This window comes from Myiozetetes cayanensis, unplaced genomic scaffold (genome assembly GCF_022539395.1).
Source record: "Myiozetetes cayanensis isolate MyiCay16 unplaced genomic scaffold, myiCay2020 scf28, whole genome shotgun sequence".
NCBI lineage: Eukaryota > Metazoa > Chordata > Aves > Passeriformes > Tyrannidae > Myiozetetes > Myiozetetes cayanensis.
Genome location: NW_026087499.1, coordinates 6447985 through 6473000, shown reverse-complemented (window position 1 = coordinate 6473000; position 25016 = coordinate 6447985). Strand labels below are relative to the sequence as shown.

Genomic DNA, 25016 nt, shown 5'->3' with positions numbered 1-25016 from the left:
TTCCAGCATCCAGATGGGCAGCTGCACCCTGGTGTACAAACAAAGCCCCTCTCAGCAAACCAGCTGCAGAGGTGCAAATGTACAAACCCTGAGGAGTTACTGGGAGCAAGGGAATTCGCTGCTGGATGAAGCAGAGGATCTGGCACAGCTCCCTCCACACCAGCATCCTTTTTAGGCACAGCCAGACTACCCTGGGACTGCTTTTTGCACATGTACAACCCCTGAGCAGCAGCAACCACAGAGGGAAGAGCTGCAAGGCAGCAGAAGTGAAGGGAGCAGGGACAGCTCTGCACCTCTCTCCATCTGTGTCCAGCCGGGGCTGCCTCACATCCTTCCCTCCTTCCACCCATTTTCATTCCCTCTTTTGAGGCACCTGCAGCAGAGACTTGGGGCTGAGGAAACAAAGCTCACAGCCAGATTTGGCAGCTGTGGGGGGGAAACACTGGGGTTACTGCATGATCCATCTTGACTGGGGTTCTTCTTTGTCCGTGTGGACAGGGTGCAGAGCTCCCCCGGCTGTCACACACGGTGTCCCACACGGTGTCCCAGCAGTGGGGTTTGTGTACAGGGCCCTCCCTGCTTTTCTCCTGGTGGGGCAGCACTCCCTGGATCTGTTGGAAGCAGAGGGATGAGGCTCCTCCTCTCCTTGCAGAGGGTTCAGGGGAGCGCGGGCGCCTCTTTCCCCCCTCCCCTGCAAACCCGAGGAGAAGGAGCCCTTGGCCAAGGCAGCGCTTTCCCAGCCGGTGGGTGATGTCAGGGCAGGCACAGCTGTCTCCACACATCCCACCCCGGATTAGGTCCAGGAGAGGGAGGGGGACACACATTCCTGGGGGACGGGCGTCACTCGGGCGCTCCCCTCCCCTCCTGGCCCTTTCCCCACGGACTGACGTGTGTGGGGTTTGCCCAAAGCCATGTGCCCTCCACAGACGTCCCTTCAGCCCCCCACAACTTGCTCCCCCATGAACTTTGTCCGGGTGCAGAGCCTGGGGGACACACAAGGAAGAAATTGGGTGCCATCAGTGCATGGAGATCTCACTCCCAACCTTTCAGCCCTTGCCCCTTTCCCAGAGCCCCTCACACACCCACAGGGCCACTGGTGGGAGCAGAGGGCTGGGAAGCTCCACTGCCACTGCCACTCCCAGCACTGTGCCTCGACTTCCCCATCCTCTAAATGTGATGGCAACACCCCTTTGCCTGCACATCCCCGCCTGAGGAGGGGTTTAGGATCCCCCTGGAAACACCCACAGACGAATCCACTGCACCCAGCCCGGTGTCAGAGACCCATCTGAGCTTCCCAGCTCTGGCACCTGAGCGTGAGGCTGCACCCTCTGGGGCTCAGGGAAATTTTGACTCAGAGAATCTCTCAGGGAGCCCAAAGTCCTGCTCCCAACAAGCCCCCAGATTCCATCATGTACTTTTTTTCCCAGGCATCTGGCTGGAATCCCTTCACCTGCATTATTTGCCCTCACTGGGCTGCAGATGCAATGACAGAGGAGGGGCAAACCAGTCCCACATCCATCCCACTACACACCAGTTTGTCTGTGGAGGGGGCATAGGTTTCCCTGCTCAGACCTTATCACTCATTCTGCTCTGAGCTGATCCCTTCCCATTCCCACCCTCCTGGCACAAGGATACTCCCTCCCAGCTCCAATGGCATCCCCCATTTTTGGGGTGTCCCATATTTTCCCAAACTGGGGGGAAAGGGAGCAGGGAGCTGCCAGAAGGGCTGATCTCCCGCTGATTAAATGTTTTGGATGGCACCGGCAGGCGATGCGGGGAGAATCGATTGTCCCCGGCAGCTGTGCCCGCCTGGCACCGCCCACAGGCACCGAAATGTCAGGTTTGTGATCTCAAATCGGCGAGCACGACACAGGGCGGGGTGGGGGAGAAAAACCTGCACCGAAAAAACAAGGCCAGAGCGGGGCTGCTGCTGGGATCGTGTTAATAATTGGCACCGGGGGGGATATCCGCGGGAAGGAGCTGCTGTTTGTGAGCAATTCTCTGGGTGCTGTGTACACACAGATGCCTTATCGCTGAGGGATGAAAAACAGCAGCTGAGATGGTACTGCAGATACATTTTAAGCACCCAAACGCAGGGCTGGGGAGGGGAGATGCGATGTGAAGGGTTGTGATGTGGTAAGGGTGGATCTCTGGGCTGGTGCTGATCCTGAGGAGGATCAGATTTAGGGACAGGAGCAGGATTTGGGGGACAATTCCACACTCCCCTGCCCCCTCCCCCCGGAGAGGACTGTGGGTGCAGTCACATCCCCCTGCTGTGATGAAATGGTGGCTCAAGGGAAAATCACCTGTCCCTGGGACTGGGGGGGTGAGGGCTGTGCTTTGCTTTAGGCCTGCAGGCAGGTGAGGATGACGATGCTGTGGATATTGGTGGATATTGCTGCTTGCAGGATGGTTGCCTGCACGTGAGGGAAAAGGGCTGGAGCTCTCCCTGCCCACCCTGGCAGGGTCCAGCCTTTGGACAGGCTGATTCACAGGGGAGCACTCACACCTTCCCTCCCATGGGATGGGGGCTAAGCCGGGGTGGTTCTCTGCCTCACTCCCCTCCAGTCTCCCCCAGCCCTCGGGGGCTGATTTGGCCGGGGCAGGGGGGCCGGAGGCAGCAGAGCCGCAGCTGGAAGGGGAAAGGCTGCGCTGGAGCCGCTCGGCAGATGCAAAAGTTCCCTCTTAATCCCGAGGCCATCCCGGGCCAACTCTGCCGCGGCTCCTGCTGCTGCCAGGAACCTCCTTCCTCGCCTCCCGAGCCAAGGCCGGGGCCGTCAGACAGCAGAGAGTGATTTATCTGCGGGGGGGGGGTCCCTGGAGAACCGGGGGCGGCGGGAGCCGCAGAGCCAGACTCTGCCTTCACCTGTTCCTCTTCTCAAGCAGCCTGGCTCCAAAAGAATTCGGGCTTCCAGACAAACCCTCCCTGGGGGAAAGTGGGAAACGCTGGGATAGGAATGATCCTCACCCCCTGCCAAGGCTGCAGAGCTCCCACTGGTGCTCCCTGAGCTCGACCTCTCCTCCGAGGGTCTGGGAAGAGGAGCCCAAACCTGGAGGAAGGGATCCAGGTGTCCTCAGATGCCTTGGGAAGGAGGGAGCTCTCTCCACAGGGATGCATCCCACAATTTTAATTGCTTAGTGAGGAGCAGTGTAGTCATGCAAAGGAAGGGGTGGGGGAGGGGGTGTTTTGGGGCCTTTCTGCCTCCCTATCCCTTTATTTTCCAGGATTTTTTCCCGGTCCTGAGGTAAGGTCACGTGTCCTTCCAGCTTTGCTGTGTCAGCCTGAGGGCTGTGAATCCCCTCTTTATTTAATTTAGCTGGAAGCTGACATCCCGCTGCATTCTCATGACTCCAGGACCTGGGGCTTTAACAAAAATGCTAAATATTAGAAGCCTCTCCGTAATTTTGCAGCATTTTTGGAGGGGATGGGGACTGCAGGCACTTGCTCCAGCCCTTAAACCCCAGTTTGTTTGTGGAGCAGGGCCGGCACACTCAAACCCTCTCCCCTTTCCTGCCTCTGGTGTTTCTTTCCTCTCTCTCTCCCATCCGCACTGTGGGAAAATCTGGTTCCAGAGCTGAACCCTGAGGCTCTTCCCTTCCTCCCCTCTGGCTTAACCCCACTCCTTGTTCCCCAGCTCAGCCCCACCGTTCCCCCCAGCCCTGGGGTCCCTCGGGTCGCAGTCCGAGCCCCCCTGGGTGAGCCAGCCCGGTGGGGCCGCTGCTCTTCAGAGAACGGGGCCAAGACCACCATCTGCTGCTAAATCCCTGTACTGCAAACACCTCCTCCCGGAGCCCCCGGGCATCTCCCTGCTCTCCCGAAGCCACAGAGCACGGAGACACCCGGGAGGAGAAGCCTCGGGCAAAAACGGCAAAAGGGGGAAATAATATAAGGCACAAAGAGGAAAAAAATCAAACCAACCAACAAACAAACAGGCCAAAGGGTCTCTGTTTCCCTGGAAAACCCTCTTCTCAGGCTGCTTAGGGTTTCTGGCTCTCTCCTGCATTATGTTTTCTTCTCTCTTTCTACCATCCTCATCCCTGTGGCTCTTTTGTCCTCATCATCCTTTTTTTCAGGGAATGGAACAGTAGGAAGACATGAGCTGTTCCCAAAAATCCCTGGAGGGGGAGGGTGATGCCAAGCTCTTGCTGCCTCAGGACCACAAAACAGCACAGGGAGGGAAAGGGGATGTTTTTGGGGGGTCTGACTCAATGTACCCCTGTCTGTGAGCTTCTCCCTACCCCCACCTCACGACAGACTGAAAATGTACCCTGCAAGATATTCTCTTTATTCCACAACTGCCCCAGGCCCTTCCCTGCATCCTACACAGCCCTTCACCCCTGGAGTGCCCATGTCAGGAGTTTCTTCCAGCCTCTGCTTGGGAAACACGGTGAAGCTCCCACACAGTCAGAAACACCCACCAGCAAAAGGCAAAAACAGCCCTGGGGGTTGTGTTTAGTCCTTGGAACACTGGAAACCCACCCCTAGGACACTGGATATAGCATTTTTGGGAGGAAATCAGGCAGGCTGAGAAAGAGGGAGCCCGAAATGTCTCCCCCAAACCAGTTTGCTGAAAAGAGGGGTTTTAACAGGTGCAGCTGTGACTTGTAAATGGGCTCCAGCTTGGGAGGGATCCCTCAGCCTCTTCCCCGGTGTGACCATGTTCCCCACCCTCGGGGCTTTGCAGGGACCCCAACGTGTCCCAGAACACAGAGAGCCTCTGCAAAACTACATTAGGTGACACGTTCCCACTGGCTGCATCCTGCAGGGATTCAGAGCTCATTTATTGACCTCTCAGGGCAGGGTAAGGGCTCTCCCCTGACCCCCCGAAGCCAAACACAACCAAGACTCCCCCTCTGAGGTTCAGTTTTTGTGTTCTGTGCTGTGCTTGAGGTGATCTCTTTATCCTTGGGTTTTCCAGCCCCATGGCCTGGCCTGAACTGCAGCCATTCCCAGTGTGGGGAATTGCAGGTGTTCCCCTTAGTGGGTTAAACCTTTCCTCTTTAAAACAAAGCCAGATTGGTGAGTGCTGCCTGAGTAGCATTAAGGCAGAATTGCATTATGGTGGTTGTTTTCTTTCATGGAAAATCTGGGCAATTAAAAACACTTTTACATTTAAATTTAATTTTAATTTTTACATTTTAATATTTCTTTTAATATTTAAATTGCCCAGGAAGCAGAAGCACCCCTGCTCAGTGCTAAAACAGCAAGGGGGGGCTGATGCTCCAAATCCCTGCAGGATGCAGCCAGTGGAAATAGGGCACCAAACCTATTTTTCCAGAGCCTCCCTGTGTTCTGGGACACGTTGGGGCCCCCGCAAAGCTCCAAGGGTGGGGGACATGGTCACACTTAGGTGCTGCTGGTTTCCCTGGGCAGAGCACCTGCCCACCCTCTGCCTCTCCCCTTCATTCCCCGGGCATTTACAGCTCCTTGCTGACCCGCGCTCCCACTTTTCCTCTTGCCAAGGGCTCCCAGCCTCTCGCTGCCTGTTCCTCCCCGGGGCTGCTCCGGGTGGTTCCCATTAGCACCCCTGCACAGCCCAGGGTGGCGGGGAAGGTGTTTGGGCTCCATCCAAGAGGCGTCGGAGCCGCTCCGGCTGCTCCTAACACGGGACGTCGGAGGGTTTGATCTGCCAATTAGCCCCAGCCGGGGCCGCTAACGGGAAGCAGATGGAGCCGCGTGTTATCAGAGGGGAAAATCTGCCACTTCCTAGTGAGAACCTGGCTCAGCCTCCCAGCCGGCTCCCGGCTCCGAGGAGGGATAGCCCAGAGCTCCTGGATGCACTAGGGGACTGCTGAGAGCCAGGCTGCACACGGGAACGGGACTGAAGCCCTACCAGAGTGCCCCAAACCTGTTGCCTGCCTTTATTGGGATCAGGCAGAGCCCCTGTGTCCTCCCCAGGCCCCTTTCCCCATCCTGGCAGAGGACAGAGAGCTCCAGGACCATCCAAACAGGGATGCTGGAAGGCCCCATCTATCCCAAGCACCCACCGAAGCGTTTATCAGCTTCAAAAAGCCCACGTTTAAATAGCATTAGGGGACTGATTTAGAGTCACAAAAGCCATGAAATTCAGAGTTAAGGCTCAAAAATCCACTTGACACTCCGGCCTTGAGGCATAAAAGGCGTGAGCCGAAGGCAGTGGCTGGGATGGACTCTTGGCTCCAGGGCTGTGGCTCCCTGGATCTCCTGGCTGCCTGCAAAGGGGCTGAGGAGAGCCCTTAATGGGATTTAAATGATACTGGGACAGGCTGGGAAGGTTTGGGAATGTCATTTGGAGGAGCTTTGAAGGGGGAGCTTATCCTAAGCTGGGGGCCAGCAGGTGACTTGGCTGGACAGGACATGCTGTGGTCCCACCTGGACGATCTCCGGGGGTTTGGAGCCCATCCCTGCAGTCAGAGGGTGTCCAGTCCTTTCCCCACTGCTGTGACATTGGGGTGTTTTCCTCCCTGCTGTGGAACTGGGGATTTTTAGAGGTGAGTGGGCTCCTGTGTGCCCTCCCAGTGAGCAGCACCAGAATGCTCTGGAGTATCCTGGATGAGGACAAGGGGGAATAGCTTTAAACTGAAAGAGGGCAGGGTTAGATGGCATATTAGGAAGAAATTCTTCCTTGTGAGGGTGGGCAGGCCCTGGCACAGGGTGCCCAGAGCAGCTGTGGCTGCCCCAGCCCTGGAAGTGTCCAAGCCCAGGTTGGACAGGGCTTGAAGCAACCTGGGCCAGTGGAAGGTGTCCCTGCCATGGCAGAGGTGGGATGGGCATTAAGGTCCCTTCCAACCCAAGCCATTCTGGGATTCTGAATGAAGCACTTACTCATTGTTTCTGCCTCTCTCTCCCCACACAAGTCTTAGAATGTCTCAGTTTTAACAGAAATTACAATAGTGGATTGGTTTATTTAAAGGTCCCAAGTGCCCATTTGGTTTCACTCTTTATTTGGCAACAACCTGAAGAAATAATTCATAAAACAACAACACAAAGAGGCTTGTACTTTCTTTTATTGCACATTTTTCTAGCTGAACCAGGATCCACAGGAATTACTGCCACTCCTCCCTGACCTCCACCCTGAGCCCCAGCCCAGGCACGGCCCGATATCAATCCTGAGATCAATACCTAATGCTTATTACAACAGCCTGAACAGGGTTACCCACTCTATCTGCAAATCCTGATAAGTGAGCAGTTATTAATTGTAGGTGTTAGAAACAAATACATTTGTAAATTAGAACTGATCCTGGGAGGACTCAAGGCCTCGTGTCTCACATCCCTTTTCCTGTTTACGTTGCAGGTCCCATCGCTGAGTCCTGGCTGATGGAGTGACCGGAGACCACAAAGGTCAGAACTAATTAAACTTCTGATTTAACTCCTGAACTCAGCAGCTGGCAGAGCCTCAGAGATGGGGCCATGTCAGAGAGCAGCTCCCCGGGATGGGAGTGGGGTCCTGGACCTGTTGTTGCTGTCCCAGCACCTCCTGCTCCTACTTAAATTCCTTCTGGGGGTGGTCGGGGACGATGCATCCACCTGAGCAACTGGAGCAGGAACATTCCCATTCCTGAAACATCTCTGAGATCTTTCCTTCCTGTGCACACTCATGGATCAGAGCAGTGGAAGCAACCAACAACTTATGGGAACACTGGAGACAGTGTTCCCAGGCCTTGACAGCCAGTAATAAAATAAGGGGACCAAGGGGGGTGTTGCTGCTCATCTGCCCCAAGTCTGAGCCCACCCTGAGCTCACCTGAAAGGTCTCCTGCAGGTAGTACCGACTGAGGGCTTTGGAGGGATGGAATAAGGCACTTAAACTCATTTCCAAGCAGCACCACAGCTGCCCTCTCCTGGCTCAACCTGCCTGCTGCCAAGCTTCCTTCCTGCATCCCAAATATTTTGAGGAATGGGGGGAAAACACAACTCGGGGCTCCCACCACACTGATCTGGAGTTTAAAACAAGCCTGGCTTCCCACACCACCTGGGAAGGCTGATACAGGCAGACCTTAATATCCAGGAATTCCTGTTGGAGGGGGTAAAGGAGGCCTTGGGGACAAAGTGGGGGACGTTGCTTTGTACAAGTGAGAGGGCCAGGGCCAACCTCTCATCTCCTGCTCTAATTCCCTCTCAGCCCAGTTGAGAGGGAATTGTGCTGGACTGCTGGGGGTGGAAAAAATGGTAGGAAAAGGGAACTGAAAAAGGGAACGGGGGTCCAGGTCTGCCTCTGCAACCACCCCTTAATTAATTAACTAAGCATGCTCACATACAACCACTTAGGTTGGAAAAAACCTTTAAGATCATCAACCCAACACTGCCACGTTCCCCACGAAACCACATCCCACACGACTGAGAAAACCATGAGGCCTTTGGAGTCCACAGTTTAATAACAGCTAATTCCTTTCCTTTAAAAAGAAACCCTAAGCTGGTCAGGTTAGAGCTCAGCAGGTTGAAGTGCTCTGTGAGGTTGCAGCTGCGAAGCTGCCGTGTTTGAGGCTCAGCAGCAGCGGGGCAGGGCTGGGGGCACGGGGGCATCACTGCATGTAGGAGTAGCGCCAGTCCCGCAGGGGCACGTGCGTCTCCTTGATGGCCTGGGGGGACGTCCAGCGCAGGAGGTAGTGGGGACCCCCAGGTTTGTCATTGGTGCCTGTTTGGGAAGGCAAGTTTAGATTCCTAAGATGCTGTTTAACGTTCTTTGTTAGGAATTTTAACGAACGAGGGATTTTAATGAGGTGAAGAGTTTTCTATCTGTAAAAATGTACTGAGGGAGAGACATAACACCCGATACAAGTATTTAAAGGCTTTGAAACTGTTCCAGAAGGCAAGGTACTGTGTCAAAGACCAAGGAGGAAGATGAGGAAGGTGAAGATAAGGTATCTTTGGGACCTGTGACTCAAATTCAAGAGGAGTGTCGAGGGTGGTACTCAGGGAAGAACGGTTTTGGAAGTGGGTGTAACAGCATTAGGTAATGCCTTGAATAATCAGGGAACTTAATAAAAGCAAGAGGCTTTTGTAACTCTGCATGCACGCTTTGGAAGAAATTGGATACCCGTGCACTGGGCATCACAATAATCACATCTGCTCCCTAAAACTCGCAGACTGAGTGCTGGGGGTTTCTTTCCAGAGCCGGTTTTAGGCCTCAGCACATGCGGCTCAGCAGGGCCGTGCTGGGAATCCGCATCTCCAGGCAGGAGTTGGGGTCTCACCTGAGATTCGGGAGCCCCCAAAGGGCTGCTGAGCCACCACGGCCCCTGTGGACTTGTCGTTGATGTAGAAGTTGCCGGCGGCGTTGCGCAGGACGCTCCGGGACTCCTCGATGATCCTCCTGGGAGGGACAGACACGGCTGTCACAGCAACAGCAGACACCTGTGTGGGGGACTCTGCTCTCCTGGAGCCATTCAGATTGGGTCAAAAGCATCTTTGTGTTCCTTTTTGCACATTTCCAGGGCTGCTTGTTGTTTAACACACACTGAAACAGCTCCTGGGTACTTGGAGCTCACTGAAATTATCCCTATTCTTTAGTGTGTTTCTCTTTTTAAGTTTCAGAGTGATAAAATGGAGGTAATTAATTATCTCTCACTACCCAGAGAAGCTGTGGCTGCCCCATGATCCCTGGAAGTGTCCAAGGCCAGGTTGGAAGGGGCTTGGAGCAACCTGGGCTAGTGGAAGGTGTCCCTGCAAACCATTCCATGATTTTATGATAACTTATGGATGGTCTCTCTTTGAGGTTACACTGCTCTTAGCCCTCCTCCAGCTTGAGGGGAGCTGTGGGTGCACCCTCCCATACACTCCAAATGTTCCTTTACATAGTTTCTTACTGAAAAAAGGCATTTTGGGATGAAAAACCACTTTAAAGCTGTCCCCTTCCCTCCTCAGCGGCAGGAGGGCTAACAGCAGCACAAGCCTCGTGGGAAATGCTTGCTTTCCTCCTCTGGAGAGAGGGAAGATCCGTGGCTCACCCCAGAAGGGAGAAGGCAGCGGGATTTGGGAATTTGGGGAATTTGGGGACTCACTTCTCCTGGGCGAAGAGCGCCCCCGTGAGGCCGTACGGCGTCGTGGTGTCGATGAGCTCCAGCACCTCCTTGTAGCGCTTCTCGGGGTACACGAACACCGTGAGGATCGGCCCGAAAATCTCCTGTGCAGCCCCACAAACAACACCCTCAGTGGGGGCAACAAGCACCGGGTGCTTCACCACCCCACGAGCTCGAATGGGAGGAAGAGGAACGTCCCTGAAGCAACTTACCCAGAGCCCTGGGTAGCTCGTCACACACCTCACAGGGATTTTGGGATGGACACCAAGGGCCCCTTTCCTGTCCCTTCCCCAAAGGTGCTCTCACCTCTTTCATGATGGGATCCTGGGGGTCTTTGCTCTCCACGATGCACGGCTCCACAAAGTACCCCACGCTGTCGTCGCAGCCACCCCCGGCCAGGATGGTGAGGTTGGAGGACTTCTTGGCGTGCTCCAGCCACTTCTTGATCCGTGCAAAGGACTTGGGAAAAGGGAATAATAAAAAAGAGGCTGGGTTTGGGGGTCTGAAAGGAGGGTTGGGTAAATCCTTTCAGCGATATGCTGCTCTTAGTGCTCTTCCAGCTCAGGAGGAGTGGGAGATGGAAATACAGTTCTGAGTGCTCTGAACTTCACATCCAGCATAATTTCTGAGAGAAAAAAAACACTTTTCAAGAGGAGCAGTGACTAAGATATGCAACACTCAGCTGATAATCAGCTCTAACTTATTACCGATGTTCTTATTTTGCTGTAAATAGAAACCTTTTAACCTCACACTTCTGAGAGCTGGGTGGTGATACTTTCTTGCACCAGGAGAAGAGAACTCACCTTGTCATCAATCACAGCAGAGAAGAACGTCCCAAAGTCCTGGGCAGGCTGTGGGAAGGCAGAAAGGAGGTGATGCAAACACCCGCTGTGCCAAATAGTTAACTCCTAAATGAGAAGGAGCTGAAATTCCCCAAATAACTCTTCCCTCCGCTCCAAACACACCTCTGCTCAAGCTCCCCTTTTCAATTAGTCTGCAGGACTCACCACTTACACAATCCTTCCTGCAGACTCTGGCTACAAGTTAATTTCTAATCACTAAAAAAAAAAAAAGATGAAGGGGGGCACGGAGGGGCTGTGGTGGGGAGAACCAGTGGATAAAAAGCTCGGTTCAATAGGAATTAGTAGCCAGTTACCGCAGTCTCTAATCCCATCAACCACCCGCTGAGCCGCAAAGCCCTTCAGCTTCCCGGCAGCTCCGCTCACATCTCCCACTTTGATCTTCCCGTGCTCCTCCAGCAGCTTCTCTTTGATCTGGGGCCACAGCGAGTCCGGGGCGTAGAGGCGGGAGCAGGCCGAGCACTTCTGGCCACCGTACTCGAAGGCCGAGCGCAGGGTGCCGTTCACCACGCTGCCCACGTCGGCAGAGCTGTGCACCACGTGGAAGTTCTTCCCGCCGCACTCTGGGCATGGGGAAGGGAGGGAAAGGGGCCAGGGGGGAGTTGTCAGGGGTGTGCCAGCTCCAAAAGGCACCAGGACTCTTGTGGTCACCCTGGCTGGTCCACAGCTCCTCAGGGAGCAGGGAGTGCCGCGATCCGCAGAGCACAACCCAGAGCTCGTGGAGCTGGAACAGGCTTGGAAAACTCTTGGAAAAAGCCCCAACCCGAGTTCCCAAACTTTGCATGGAGGCTGTGCAGCCCCAGAGCAGCACCGCCTCCCACCCAAGCGCCAGCTCCACATCACTAAAGCCCATCCTTTGCAGGTGCCATAACTCCTCTAAATATCCAGAAATTTACTGTGTCCTCTGCTCCCAAGGAGAGCAATCCTGACCCTCACTTTAGTTTCTCCCCAAGTAGAGGAGGAACTGGACCCTCCCCAGCCCTGCATGGCCTCCTCTAGAAAGGTGGAAGAACTGGCAGTTACCTCCAGCCAGGCGTGGGAAATTGCGGTAGCGATCCAGGTTTTCGGACACCTGCTTCCAGAGCCGCTTGAAAGTCCTGGAAGAGGAAGGAGGAGCTGCTTAGTGCACTCTTGCCTTTGCACACAGCGGTGGCACTTGGAAAAGGCCCTGCTGAAGGGCCACCCACAAAAGAAGGGATGCCCTGCAAGAAGAAGAGGAGATGTTGGGAATGAGACTGTAAATACCAAAGCAAAGGCTCTACACAACAACCCCATAGTTTTAAAAATAAACTGCTGCAGTGTCACAGGAAAAAGCATCTGGTAGAAGCTGCTTTTCCTCCCCTTTCCCCCCTTCTTTTTGGTCCTTACTGTGACAAACCCCTTGGCTGGAAAACAATAAAAATGCAAATGACCTCCCATCAGGAGGCACAGCCACTAATACTAATTTATGAGCTTCCCACCTTTCCAGCCCCATGCTCATCTGAGCATGTCCTTGCTGGAGGAGCGGGATCCCTGGATTTAACAGCCCGTGGAGACTGCCAGGGCCCTCAGCATCACTAAGTCAGCAGCACTGACACCCCATGACACTCAGCCAGACCCCCAGGGTGCAAATCCCCCCCAAGCAGCACCAAGTAACAGCACCAAGTCTGGCTATTCCTGTGCCTTGGGTGACAAGAAAACCTGGTTTAGACACTTTTTTCAGCCGTTTGAAACCCTATTTTAATCCAGGGTGTAATAATGGAGAGTTATGTCTGCTGCCCTACTCAAACTTGGACTATGTGTTCAAAGGACCGGCAAAGGAGCACCCAGCCACTCTGCCCCTGCCACCCCCCTTCCCAACCTACGGCACACTCCCGGTGAAGTTGAGCCCACAGAAGTGCTCGGAGCTGGTGACAGTGTCCCCAAACACGGGCCCGTCCGCCGGCACAAACTGCACCACGTTGGGGGGCAGCCCGGCCTCCAGCAGGATCTTGTACACAGCGTAGCTGGACAGCAGGGCAGTGTCACTGGGCTTCCACAGCACCACGTTTCCCTGGGGAGGGGATAACAACAGCCCTGAGAAATGCTTGAATTCCACGGAACGTGCCTGTCCCGCAGCAGGTGAGACCAGAGCGGTGGCACCTTTGGGTCATTCACAACCACCTCTACCATATCCCTGGTTTTGGAAAGGACTGTGACCACCCTCGTCAGCTGAAGGCACAAACTCCCCCTTGTGCCCCTGGGTCACTGTGCCAGCCTTCCACGCCCTCCCTGCCCAGGGATGAGTTTTGCCTTCCCTAAGAGGAGCTGGAAAGGCAGACCTGGTTTATGTCTCATGAAAAGGGACAGTGCTGCCAAGAAATGTGCTATGATGTCACCAGCGCTGCCACCAGCTTTGGGTACGACCCAGCAGGTGTTTGTGCCAGGCAGAGCAGTGAAACCAGACCTTGGGCTAGAACTAAATGTGCACAACAGAACAGCACAACAGGCTGGAAAACACAGGTGGGGACACCCCACCCCTTTGGCTCGGCCCCAGCATCCTCCCTCCGGCTCCACGCACAGGCACGGGGGCCAGAGACCGCCCTGTGTCCCTGTCACGCTGCTGGGCACCCCTGCATGGGGTCACAGCGCCGGGGGGGGCAGCAGGAGGATTTTTAGACTTTGTCTTGGCCAGGCTCCTGCCAGGGACTGGTCATGCAGGCACAGCTCCCTCCTGGGCACTTGCTCATTCCTGGGCACTGTTCCTTCCTGGGCACAGTTCCTTCCTGGGCACTGCTCCTTCCTGGGCACTGCTCCTTCCTGGGCACTGCTCCTTCCTGGGCCTCTCTAATCCTTCCACTCCAAACAGTGAGCAAACTAAACCACACCCAGTAAAACTCTCCAGGCAACTGGGAAATCTACCCCACGCCATGACAGAGACAGTCCCAGCAGCCCGGATTCCAGGGCGGTGCAGTGGCTGTTCCGATCCCGAGGAAATCCCGTTCCCGACGCTGCAACGGCATTAACTGCATTGATCTCTCCAGCTATTTAAGCAAGAGCAATGTTTAATCCCCTGGGAAGAGCACTGTGGTGGCTGAAACACTGGAGCTCTAATTAATATCCCCCTATTAAATACCATTTTCTCCTAAATTTAATTCCAGGTACCACCTGCCGCTGAGCTTTTCAAGTCACCTGCTGATGCTCTGCTCCCTTCTGCTCCTGGCCCAGGGAGAGCAGAGGGATTTCATCACCTGCTGCATCCCCGTGGGAATTCATTGTCACACTCGAGGAGGGAGTGCTGGATGCACTGCAGGATGCAGACCTTCAATCAGACCTGCCAGCACAGGCTCACCCCATCCCAGCACAGCTCATCTGCTCTGGGATGAGCTTAACACCACATTTCCCAATGTCAAAGACCTCCATGGAATCCTGGGATGGGAGAAATGACCTCCCTCCTCCAAAAAACATCCCAGCTGTGCTAGCTTCACCCTCTTCCTTGTTCTCCCTATCCCTCCCCTACAAAAGCAACAGGTTCAAATGCTTCACCTCAAATATGGGTTTAAATGTGACATTTGCAAATTAAAAGCTTGGTGTTCTCCGGTCTCTCCCACCTCCAACTGTTGCTGGAGGGCCTGTCTTTGGGGCCAGGAGGAAACCCAAACCTAATTAATAAAGAGCTTAGGATAATTTGTGGTTTGGGGTTTTTTTCAGTGCAATATTACATTAATGAGTCCTGTCCCAAGTTCACCAGGTTATTACAGTCTCTCCCCAAAATCCACCCTGCAAATGCAGGTATTCCTGAGCTCCACACGGTGGGACACCTATAGAAATGATTTTTACCAATACTTTGACTTTTTGGACTATCTTTCATGCCCATGGAGATCTCCTGTCTCCCAGTTCAGTGCTAAATGCCAGGGCCACGACCTGCCCTCTCCTACCTCCACCCCATCACACCTGAAAAGCATCATCCAAGAGGAATCTGGGCAGTTACAAACTGGTTACACTTTCCTGTCCTGACAGCACCCCAAAGGCCCTTTCACAAGACAAGCATCATGCAAGAAAACAAACCCTCTGTTCATATTTCTTCCCTTCTCTGGATCTAAAATGCAGGTTGGGAGTGAAAACACACTTTGCTTAAAAATAAAACCCCTGGGAGAGCATGTTTGGGCAGTTCTTGCCTTTCCAACACTTACTCCATCACACCTGTCCAGTGAAAATGGGGCCACTGGTATGACTATCATAATTAAAGACGTCTGAGTCTAATTGCTGATTGAATTCAAGGGGAATTCAGAGCAGGACCCCATGTGTGTCCTACTGACACGGGGAGGCTTAAATTTACTCCTTGCAGATCCCCGACCAGGCAAACCACAGCCTGAGAGACCAGATCCCTCTCCCAGCCTTTCTCCAGACCATCCTCTCCCTCCCTGGCTGTCCCCAGACCCCCCCACCATGCTCACCATCAGTGCTGGAGCTCCTGCCAGGTTGCCCCCGATGGCTGTGAAGTTGAAGGGAGACACGGCAGCCACGAAACCCTGCGGGAGGACAGGACAGGAACCAATGGGAGCCACCACACCACAGTTTGGGACAAAAAGGGGAACTGCAGCAGGTGGGAGCCTTCCCTCACCTCCAGCCCCCGGTACACCATGCTGTTGGTGCTCACGTCCACGCTCAGGGGCTGGCTCTGCTCCAGCTCCAGCGCGTACTTGGCGTTGAAGCGGAAGAAGTCGATGAGCTCCGCAGCAGCATCGATTTCCGCCTGGATCACGGTCTTGCCCTGCCAGGAGAGGTCCCAGACAATGAAGGCACTGAGGGGGAGGGGATGCAGCAGCAGTGCGGCACAGCACGGCCAGGTGAGCTCTGGGGGATGCCTCTCACACAGGAGTCGTGCTCAGCTCCCAGACATGTGGCCTCCTGCAAGCCCTCCCAAGCTCCATGTTCCCAGGATGCCTGGCTCCCAGCTTCCCCTCCTCCTTTCTCAGCAGAGCAAGGATCACTCTGCACCCCCTCACAGCTGTTCCCACAGCCAAAAAATACCTTTTCAGCTCTGCCTGCCCTACTTGCCTAGTTCCCAGCTCCCCAGATTCCCTCCTGTTCACCCCAGCTATCCACCAGGTCCCTCCTGTATCCCCCATACCTGCCCAATCATGGTTTTGGCCAGCACTTCTGCTCGTCTGGGACCGCTCAGCATGTCAGCTGCCTTCAGGAAGATCTGGGCTCGATCCTGGACAGGTTTCAGGTCCCATTCCTTCCTCACTGCCAAGGCAGCATTAATGGCTTTGTTAATGAGCTCCTGCAGAAGAAAACGGGAAAGGTAAACAAGGAGGAACACACCATCAGGGCAGAGGAGAAAGCGAGCGGTCACTCACCCCCAGGCACAAACCCCAGCAGCCACTGTCCCATCACAACCCCAAATCTGCAGCTCCTGGTATGGCCTTGTTCCAGATCCCTGGGACTTGGAAAACCAACAGCTGCCCCTGGAGCCTCCGAGCTCACAAAATGAGCAGTGATTTGTATCCCACACAGACAAAATGCTGCTGCTTCCCCCCAGGAAAGGGAGGACAGTGAGATGTGCTCACCTTGCTGGCGTAGCAGAACTTGGCCACCTTGTGCGCATGGTTAAAGGGCTGAAAAGAGAAGAAAAGCCTCCATAGGAACCAGTCCCACAGCTCCTCCTTCCAGGTGCTCCCCCTGCCCTGCTCTCCCCCGGTAAATCAGAATCCCCCCGGACTCACCGAGAGCTGGTACCGCACGGTCGGCGTCCAAACCTCCTCCCCCCCGATCACACACGGGATGTCCTCGGTCTTGCCCTTCAGGTCAGCGAGGGCCTGAGCAAAAGGAGGAGAGCAAAGTGGTGGGAGCAGCATCCAGCTGTCTTCCCTCTCCACCCGTCCTCCCCATCAGCCCACAAGCAAAGGGAACCTGGGAACAGGCTTCCTTTGGTCCCCTGGGTGTGGGGTGTCCACGGGCTGGAGACAGGAGTCACAACCGTCTCCAAAGGGAATGAGCAGGAGCCAGGCAGGACGGGGCTTCCCCACCCCAGGAAGACCCTGGAGCAGCACAACACAGGCACTTCCAGCCCCCCAAAATCCTGGCAGTGGTACCTTTTGGAGTGCTGCTCGCTCGGGGCTGCCAGGTTTAAACTCGAGGATCGGCTCGTTGGTCACCTGGATGGCCGAGTGGTGCTGACATCTCCGCCTGGGGGAGATGCAGGAATCCCTCCAGATCCCTGCTGGATTTGCTTCCCAACAGCCCAGTAACACCTTAATCCCGATCTCCCCGGCCACACCAGTCCCGTGGCATCCCGCCTGTGCTCCATTCCACCCGTGGGATGATGATGCCAGAGCCGGGAACTGAGCCCGGACATCGACCCCAGCCACACGTCCTTTCTCCTCGCTATGGAAAAACGGCTGGAAAAGGCATTTCTAAGGCACGAGGTGCAGGGTGAGCTCCGAATCGATCTGGCTTGCTCCAACATTCCGATGCTCCCCCAGCTCCCGGCAAAGTCCAGGGGCCAAAAGCCGGCCTGGCACCTCTGAACCCACCCCGAGCAGAGCTGGACCTTGGCAGCTTCCCAACCCCACCGGGCGTTAAGTTGCCCAGCTCAGCGATAATGCTCAAAAAAAGAGGGAGAAGGGGAAAAAGGCAGAGAGCGTGAAGGGAAATGAGGGGGGAAAACAAGAGGAGAAAGGGAGGCAAACTAGGGAAAAGAAGGGAAATCAGGAGAAAAAGAGAAAACAAGAGGGAAAAAAAAAAACTAGGGGGGAAACCAGGAGGGCAAGGGAGGAAAATGGGAGGGAAAGAGGGAAAACAAGAGGAAAGCGGATGAAAACGGGGAAAAAGGAAAAACAAGAGGTAAACTGAGGAAAACGGGTGAAAAGGGGGAGAACATGGCGGGGAGAATAGGAAAATAGAGGAAAACAGGTGGAAAACAAGGGGAACCGGTGGGTGGGAGCGCCTGCGGTTGGCAGGGGATGATTCCCGGCCGGAGCGGGGCCGGTAGAACAGCCCGAGGGGACCCTGAGCCCGCACCCCGCGGGGCTCCCACCGCGCCGCGCGTGGGGACAGCGCCAGAAGGGGACTCGAGAGGGCTGTGGGGGCCGGGGCTTTTCCCGGGAGGGGGATCGGAAGGTGGGAACGGGAGGTGGAAGGCTCCGGGACCCCGCACTCACCCGCAGCCCCGCAGCGCCCGCAGCCCCCGCCACATCCCGGCCCCGCCGCGCTGCCCGCTGGCCGCCACCAACCTGCGCGGGGGGGCGGCGGGGTGGGGACAAAACCATTCATTGCATAATGAATTCGGAAAGGGGCGGGTAAAGGGGTTCTGGCAGAGCGGTCCCACATCCGCCCCCGGCTGTGAGTGAGGCTGCCGGCGGTGCCCCCCGCGTGGGGCGGGAATGGGGTGTTCCCCCGCCTGTAACCCCCCCGCGCGGCGGTGGTTGCGCCCGGCCCGGGGGGCGGTGGCGCGGCAGCACGTGGGAGGGGGCGGGGCGTGGGAAGGGGCCAAAAATGATTAAAAAAAGAGAAATTAATGAAAGAAAAACAACAACGAAAAGCACCTCGAGGCGAAGGAGAGCCTGTGCCCGGGCGCGGGGCTCGGCGGGTCCCGGTTTCGAGAGTGGGGAGAAGAGAGAAGCAACTTAAAGCCCCTTTGGGAATGAAAATTTTCTAAAAGGGGAGGATTTTAACCCCAAAAAGGAGATTTTAATTCAAGGGGAATTTTAACCCAGGGGGCCTGCGTTGTGCATGGGACCTGAAGGAGGCTGAGGTGTGCAGAGGGTATTTTTATTTCCAAGGAGAGGCATGTTTTAAGCTGAAAGAACCCAATTTTGAGGGGAGTTTGGGCTGTTTTAAGACCCCAGATCATCTGGGCTGGGGGGTTTCAAGGAGAGAGGACGATCCCTTTCTCCTCAGACACAAATACTTTCACTTTCAGGGCGTTCTCCACCCCAAGAATTAACACACAGAGCCATTAACCAGGAGTTTGGTGTTTATTTTATAGGTTTTTGTGTTTTCCTCGTCACCAGAGAACAACTGGGACCCGTTTCATCGACAAGTTCCCACCCCGCCTTCGCACAGAGGAGCCCGTGGGGGGTCTGGCACTGAGAGATGAACCAGGACGGAGGGATGGAGCTGGGATGGAGATCTGGAGCAGCGTGTGGAGAGCCGGCCAGCAGAGCCGGGAGGGCTCGTGGGGTTGGTTTTGGCACTAAAAGAGGAAAAATGGAGCAAATCCGCCGAACTCAGAGGAGGGCGAACGGTCCTGGCTCTCCCTGTGGGTGTTTTCGGGGCTCCTGATGACGTGGATTTGATTTTTGAAGCGTTTAAAGGTCCCAAATCCATTGGCAGCAGGTTTGTCTTGTACCATTTGGTCTTCCCAGCGCAGCCTTCCAGCCACATCCCGACTCCAGAGTGTGGGAGCTGGTTCCTCCTTTGGCCTTCCCCCACCAGGGCTCAAATAGCATCACCAGTCCAGTCTTTTTTTCTTTAAAATTAGCTAATATACAGAATATAAAGCACAATATTTACAAGTGGACGGTATCCAGGGGCATTTCCACACGGATCAGTAGTCTGTTGTCATGGGTATAAAAGAAATCCTTACGAGACCTAAGAGGAACGGACGAGAAGTGACACAGCACGAGGGAAGAGTCATCAATACCCTCCACTCCAGCACGATAAATAATAAATAATCATTTTTGGCAGAACGTAGCTACGTACACTTTACTCACAGTAAGGTGTTTTAAGGACTGAATTGTGTGTCTTTTGGTGAAACCACAAGAAGTGTGTTTAGTGACCAGGATGATGACACAGAAATTTAGGATTTTGGGGGTCAGCAGCCTGGGCAGCCCCACTGGGTTTGTGGCAATGTGGTCCTGGGTGTTCTGCCACAGGAATGACTCAGGTTTGAAGCCACTCCAGGGGGGGTTTTAAGCATTAACATCATTATTTACCCCAAAAATGGAGGTAGCCAGACCCACAAGCACCACTTTCAGAAGTGCTTCACTGTTGGAGTGCCTCAAATTAGGAGGGAATTGTGATTTCTACAATCAAATATCCACTTTTTAAACACAATTTGTTGCTTCTTCAAAAGAGAAGCTCTGAAAAGCTCCTGCAAATGCAGAAGGGTCTGAAGACACTGAACTACACACAAAAACAGACAAAAAGAAAGAATCAAGCGTTTCTTCACTACTCTGCCAAAGGCTTGTTCAAGCCCTCAGTGTTTCCTCTCCAGGGGAGAGGGGCTGGGACTTCATTCCCACGAGGAATGTGGCAGGTAGTGCTTCCAGCTCACCTCTAATCCCAGCTCTGTTAATACCAGGATACCACATGTTGCCTCACTTGGCAATTTTGTTTCTCATTTAAACTCCAACTGACACAAGTTACATTCCATTAAAGGCTTAAAATCAAGCATTTGGGTGACAACACTGAAGGCAAGGAGTTTTAAAACCTGTGTGTTCCCCTGCAACCAATCCTGGACCAGTGCAAAAGAATAAAAATCCAGAAATCCTAAAGCAAAACAGTGGAAAATCCTCTCCAGGGTGTTCCTACACCATGGAAGCACTAAGATGTCTTAATTTGGGGTAAATCACTCCTCAAACATTCAGCTCTAAAATGAAGCACTCTCAAACATGGAACAGAGACTTCCCAGTGCTGCAGTTCTTCCAACACAAACATCCTTCCCCGTTTTCCCAGAGCCAAGGGAAACACCAGGGAGTGGCTCTGGGAGCACCCACCGACTGCCGTGGCTCTTCCTCAGCCAAGCCTGGATCCACCAGCCAACTTGTGTTTCTGCTGGCAGGAAGGATTATGGAAATAAAAATTAATATAATCTCATTTTAGAAGCAGCTTTAGATCCATATTCAGGCACGATTCAGATCTACTATTTTGTTTCATTGAGTTAATCCCAATTTACACAGGAACAGTTAAATATAATTTGTTTTCCAGCCTGGCAGAACACAAACCCAGGTTGCAGCTGACTTTTGTCCTGGGATTTAGGGGCCAAATGGAGGCCCTGACTCTTTCCAGCAGGATCTTCACAACCAGGGGAAGGGAATAAAATCACAGGGAAACAGCAATAATTCTACAGTGGCAGAAAGGCTGTTAAACTGCTGTTTTCCCCCCCCAAAGAAGCGACAGGTGAGTGCTCCACAGTTCCCATTGTTTCCATGCTTGGGGAATTTGGGAGTCCCATCAGAGCAGAAGAGACTTCACAAGGGAATAATGGCATTTGCTAACAGAATTCTGTTTGCACTTTAAAAACCTCTAATAAAAATAGAATATATACTGTGTTTTTATAAATAGATTACACATTTAGCTTAGGTGAGTTTCATTACATTCCCTCCCAATACATATTTTTTTTTTAAATAATTTTGTTATTTTCATTGTGTGAACTACTATGAGCATCACTAAGTCTTTGAAAAAAAATGTTTGTGCCACATTATTCTTTAAAACATTTGTATCACATTATTCTTTGGACATTTTTGAACAACATGCATCCACAAACTGCCATGTGTTTACCGAAAACATTTTTGTACAAACCCATTTTAGGAATTTGATCTATTATTACACTGCTAATGAGCAAAAAAATTTGCTTCCTTGAAATCCCCTTTTAAAAAATGAGAAACAATGAGGAGGATTTTCTGATTGTAAGTCTAAAAAAGTGTCAATATGACACCATATTAAGAATAGAAAACAAAAATAAAGTATTTACAGCTTTACAAAGGAAAAAGAAAGAGGTCATCAAAATCATTTCCAGCATTTTCACAATTAATTGGTTTTTTTTCTGGCAAGCTTTTGATCTGGTTTTTAGAGTGGTGATACACACACAGAGCAGGACCAGCTGGACACCAAACCAGTGACCTCCCAGTTAAACTATCAAGGATCAACCCCTGTAACTCCCAAGTGGCTGATCCAGCCTAAATGAAAATAAACCCCCAATCCCGAGTACGAAAACACCTTTTCTTCTTTAAAAATGGATTACATAATGGATATAAGAAACAGACACCACCAACCATGGGAATCTACTGTCCTACACATCACCATCATACACATGATTCCTAAACCCTCTGCTACAGCCCCACCCCCCTCACCCCGACCCTGCTGCAGGTGCTCCTCAGCACTGGGGCTGTGGGCAACTGCAGGTTACACCTGAATTCCTGCTTCCCCACTGTCCAACTGAGGATATTCCCATTTTCCTGACCCTCAACACACCAGCTCCTCCTTTTGGGAGCACCCAGCCTTCTCCCTGTGAGGACACTGAGTTTTAAATAACAGCCCCACCCCAGAGCAGCAGGGAAGCCCGACGGCCCCGTTACAAGTGCTGGATTCCTCCAGTGCCAAGGAGCATTCCCTAATTTCCCTAACTGAGGGGAGCCAAAGGCAGCCTCCAGGGAGGATGATTCCCTGTGCAAGGCCAGCTGAGCAAAGCCTCCCCCACAGTCACTAAAACATCACAGACATCCAGCTTTGGCAGACCGCTCCTCAGCCTCAGGAGAAACTCCTCAGTAGCAGCTGAAGTTCAAACAGGCTTGAAAACCTTAAAATTACTGATTTACAACATGCAGTCCCAGCCCCCTCAAAAAACACTCCCTCTCTAGCCCCCACCCACCCCCCAGCTCTCAGCCCTACGAACGTGACATTTACCACTTTGGCCACCTAAGAAATAACAGGAATGAGCACTTTGGAATAAAGGTTTCTCTTCCAGAGAAAAGTTATCTACATTTACAGGATGAAACAGGCTTTGGAAAGCCCCTCACCCCCACCACAGGATCCAAGGAGTTGCTAACTGCTTTATAAGTGACTGCACTGAGTATTTCCACCAGTAAGGACACCACAAGAGTATCCTTGGATCTATTTTCATGGACAGAAGCCATCAACTGTGGATGGTGCCCTCCACATTATGGATCCAGATGGATCATCCCAGTCCTCCTCCCCACTCTGAAAAACACAGGGAGCCCATTTAGATCCACGTGGCCTAAAAGCACCACCAGGTCCAAGCAGGAGATGGATGTGAGGGCGATGAACTCCAGGCAGCAACAGAAACTCAAAGGAGAACACATTCCTGTATCCACAGCTCCAGTGCAACAGAAACCCTCTGAGATGCTGCCCCCCTCCATGGCCACACAAGACAGAGCAATTTCTGCCCAGGAATGAGCCATTTTCCAAGACACTTGTGCTCTTAATGGAATTAAACAACATTGATCTATACTAGCTGTTTGCTTACAATGCAACTCCACCGATCCCAGATCAATACACCAGAGAGGCTTGGAAACAATACTCAGGAAGCTACAAAGATTGGCCAGTTTACCTTTCCACAACACTGAGAGGGTGCTTAAATCAAGATTTTCCCTGCCCAGTCCTAGCACTGCTCCTACACAGCAGTTTCTCAGCTTCCTGGTAGGAAGAACAAATACATTTGGTATTTACTCCAAGTCTTACAACTGCTAGTTAAGTCCAGAGTTAGCTTTAGGCAGTATTAACTACTCTTTCAATCTTGGTCTAAAAACAAACAAAAAATTATTGGCTGAGGTTTATACCCTGTTTTTACCTGGCTGAGGTGCTACAATTCCCATTATAACCACGAACAGATTAATGATGCCAGAGTTTCCTCCACTACCACCAAGGGATCCGACTTTCGATGCTGCTTCTCCTGGGTAAAAATACAGAGACAAAGCCAAGGTCTTCCCACTTTCTCACAGAGAAAGCACATGGCTGTTCCTCCCCAATTCTAGGGCAGCAGCAGTTTGGGATTCAGTTGACTACGCCCTAAAAAGGATTACAGTGTTTCCCAATGTTCAGCTTTCCCGAAGAACAGTGCTCTGGAACTCTCCCAGTCTCGTGTTTCCAGCCTCCATCTATGTCAGTTTATCCTGGTGCTCCAACTATCCCACCCTAAACATCATGAAAGCAGCATAAAATGGAGTTATCTCCCTGTCAGCAATGGAAGATCTGCAAACACCAAACAAAAAAACCCTGAAAAAAGACACAAACCAACATGGAACCGAAGGGCTGATTCCCCTCCTAATCCAATCATTGGAAACAAAGGCATTGTAATATGACATTCCACCTCAAAAGAAGCTCTACAGACAACTAAGTGTGCAAATGTGTGTTTAGCTTTCCTGTTCCCAAGAGATAACTGTAGCCCAGCAGGGACCAAACATTCCATATAAATAAGGCGAGCTTTTTTTTTTTGTTTTTGCATAGTAGTTTATCAGTGATAGTCCCCCCCCACTGACCCCCCTGCTTTGTCCACCTGCTTTGCCACCGAGCTGAGATCTGTTTCTCCAGGCCCTGGAGTCCAGCAGAAAGCCTGGACACATCTCAAAGGCTCCTTCACCCCCAAAGATGGAATGAAGAGACTCCTTTTAATCTTGCAGAACTGCTAAGAGCTGTCTCTGAACCCGCTGTTATGTTTAAATGCTAGTTCAATTTGGAGGCAATTCCTTTTTTTGTGCCAGACATTGGTGACTGCACCAGAATTGTCTTGGGTTTGCTGCTCTTTTTGCCAGTGCTCCTTTTGCCGATCAGTGCAGCAGCTCAATAAAACCAGCAGCTTCTTGAAGTACCCAGAGCCTTTCCAGCACCATTCTCTGCTGCTTCCAGCTTTGTATTTTTTAAATAATGTATTTTATAAAAACACCTGCTAATAATATTCCACTGGAGCTCCAAGTGGCTCAGCTTGGGGCAAAGGCACAATTAAAACACCGTGTTCTCTTACAGGACTCTGCATTTATGGTTTGTAGAACAATAGAAATGTACAGCACCAATCCTTGGGTGGGGTGGGGATGCGTGTAGGAATGAGTCCTTAGGGACTTGCAAGGGCTTGCAAGTCTTTCATCTTTCCTCCATCAGTGTGTTGGTTTTGAATCTTTTCTTCCATCTTCGCCTCGACCAAAATGCTCCAACTTTGTATCAGCTGACCATGGGCTCCACATCCGTCTCTCTGTCCAAATCATCCTGAATTTCATCTGTGTTTCCTGAGTCACTGCTGGCTACAGAGCTGGGAGATGGAGAATTCCTGCAGAAAAGTGCACACAAAGGTTCAGACAAAAAAATTAAATACGAATGACAGAAGGGGAAAAAAGAACGTTTATAGAAAATAGTCACTTTCACTTCCCAAAACTATTTAAAAAAGCACTTTTTAACATTAAATATTTGGTTTACAGTAAGCACCAACAGTAAAATCAAGTTGCCACTCCACCCATCT

At 52.6% G+C, this 25016-nt stretch overlaps 2 protein-coding genes across 2 annotated transcripts in view; both read right to left on the bottom strand.

The window, feature by feature from the left end:
- Positions 1 to 6969: 6969 nt before the first annotated feature.
- ALDH4A1 (aldehyde dehydrogenase 4 family member A1) lies at positions 6970 to 20139 on the bottom strand. Its single transcript, XM_050322737.1, has 18 exons — positions 20103 to 20139; positions 19413 to 19417; positions 18843 to 19019; positions 17986 to 18224; positions 16918 to 17011; positions 16549 to 16641; positions 16393 to 16440; positions 15951 to 16106; positions 15441 to 15590; positions 15274 to 15348; positions 12703 to 12890; positions 11882 to 11955; positions 11225 to 11421; positions 10802 to 10849; positions 10305 to 10457; positions 9981 to 10102; positions 9174 to 9292; positions 6970 to 8614 (listed from the first exon to the last, which is right to left on the bottom strand). Exons 1-18 carry the CDS (start codon positions 20137 to 20139, stop codon positions 8502 to 8504), a joined length of 2088 nt encoding a protein of 695 aa, XP_050178694.1. The 3' UTR covers positions 6970 to 8501.
- Positions 20140 to 24622: 4483 nt separating this feature from the next.
- IFFO2 (intermediate filament family orphan 2) overlaps positions 24623 to 25016 on the bottom strand; it is a 37585-nt gene continuing 37191 nt past the window's right edge. The window contains 1 exon segment of the mRNA XM_050322338.1: positions 24623 to 24827. Within this exon segment, the coding sequence (XP_050178295.1) occupies positions 24722 to 24827 (106 nt within the window). The 3' untranslated portion in view covers positions 24623 to 24721.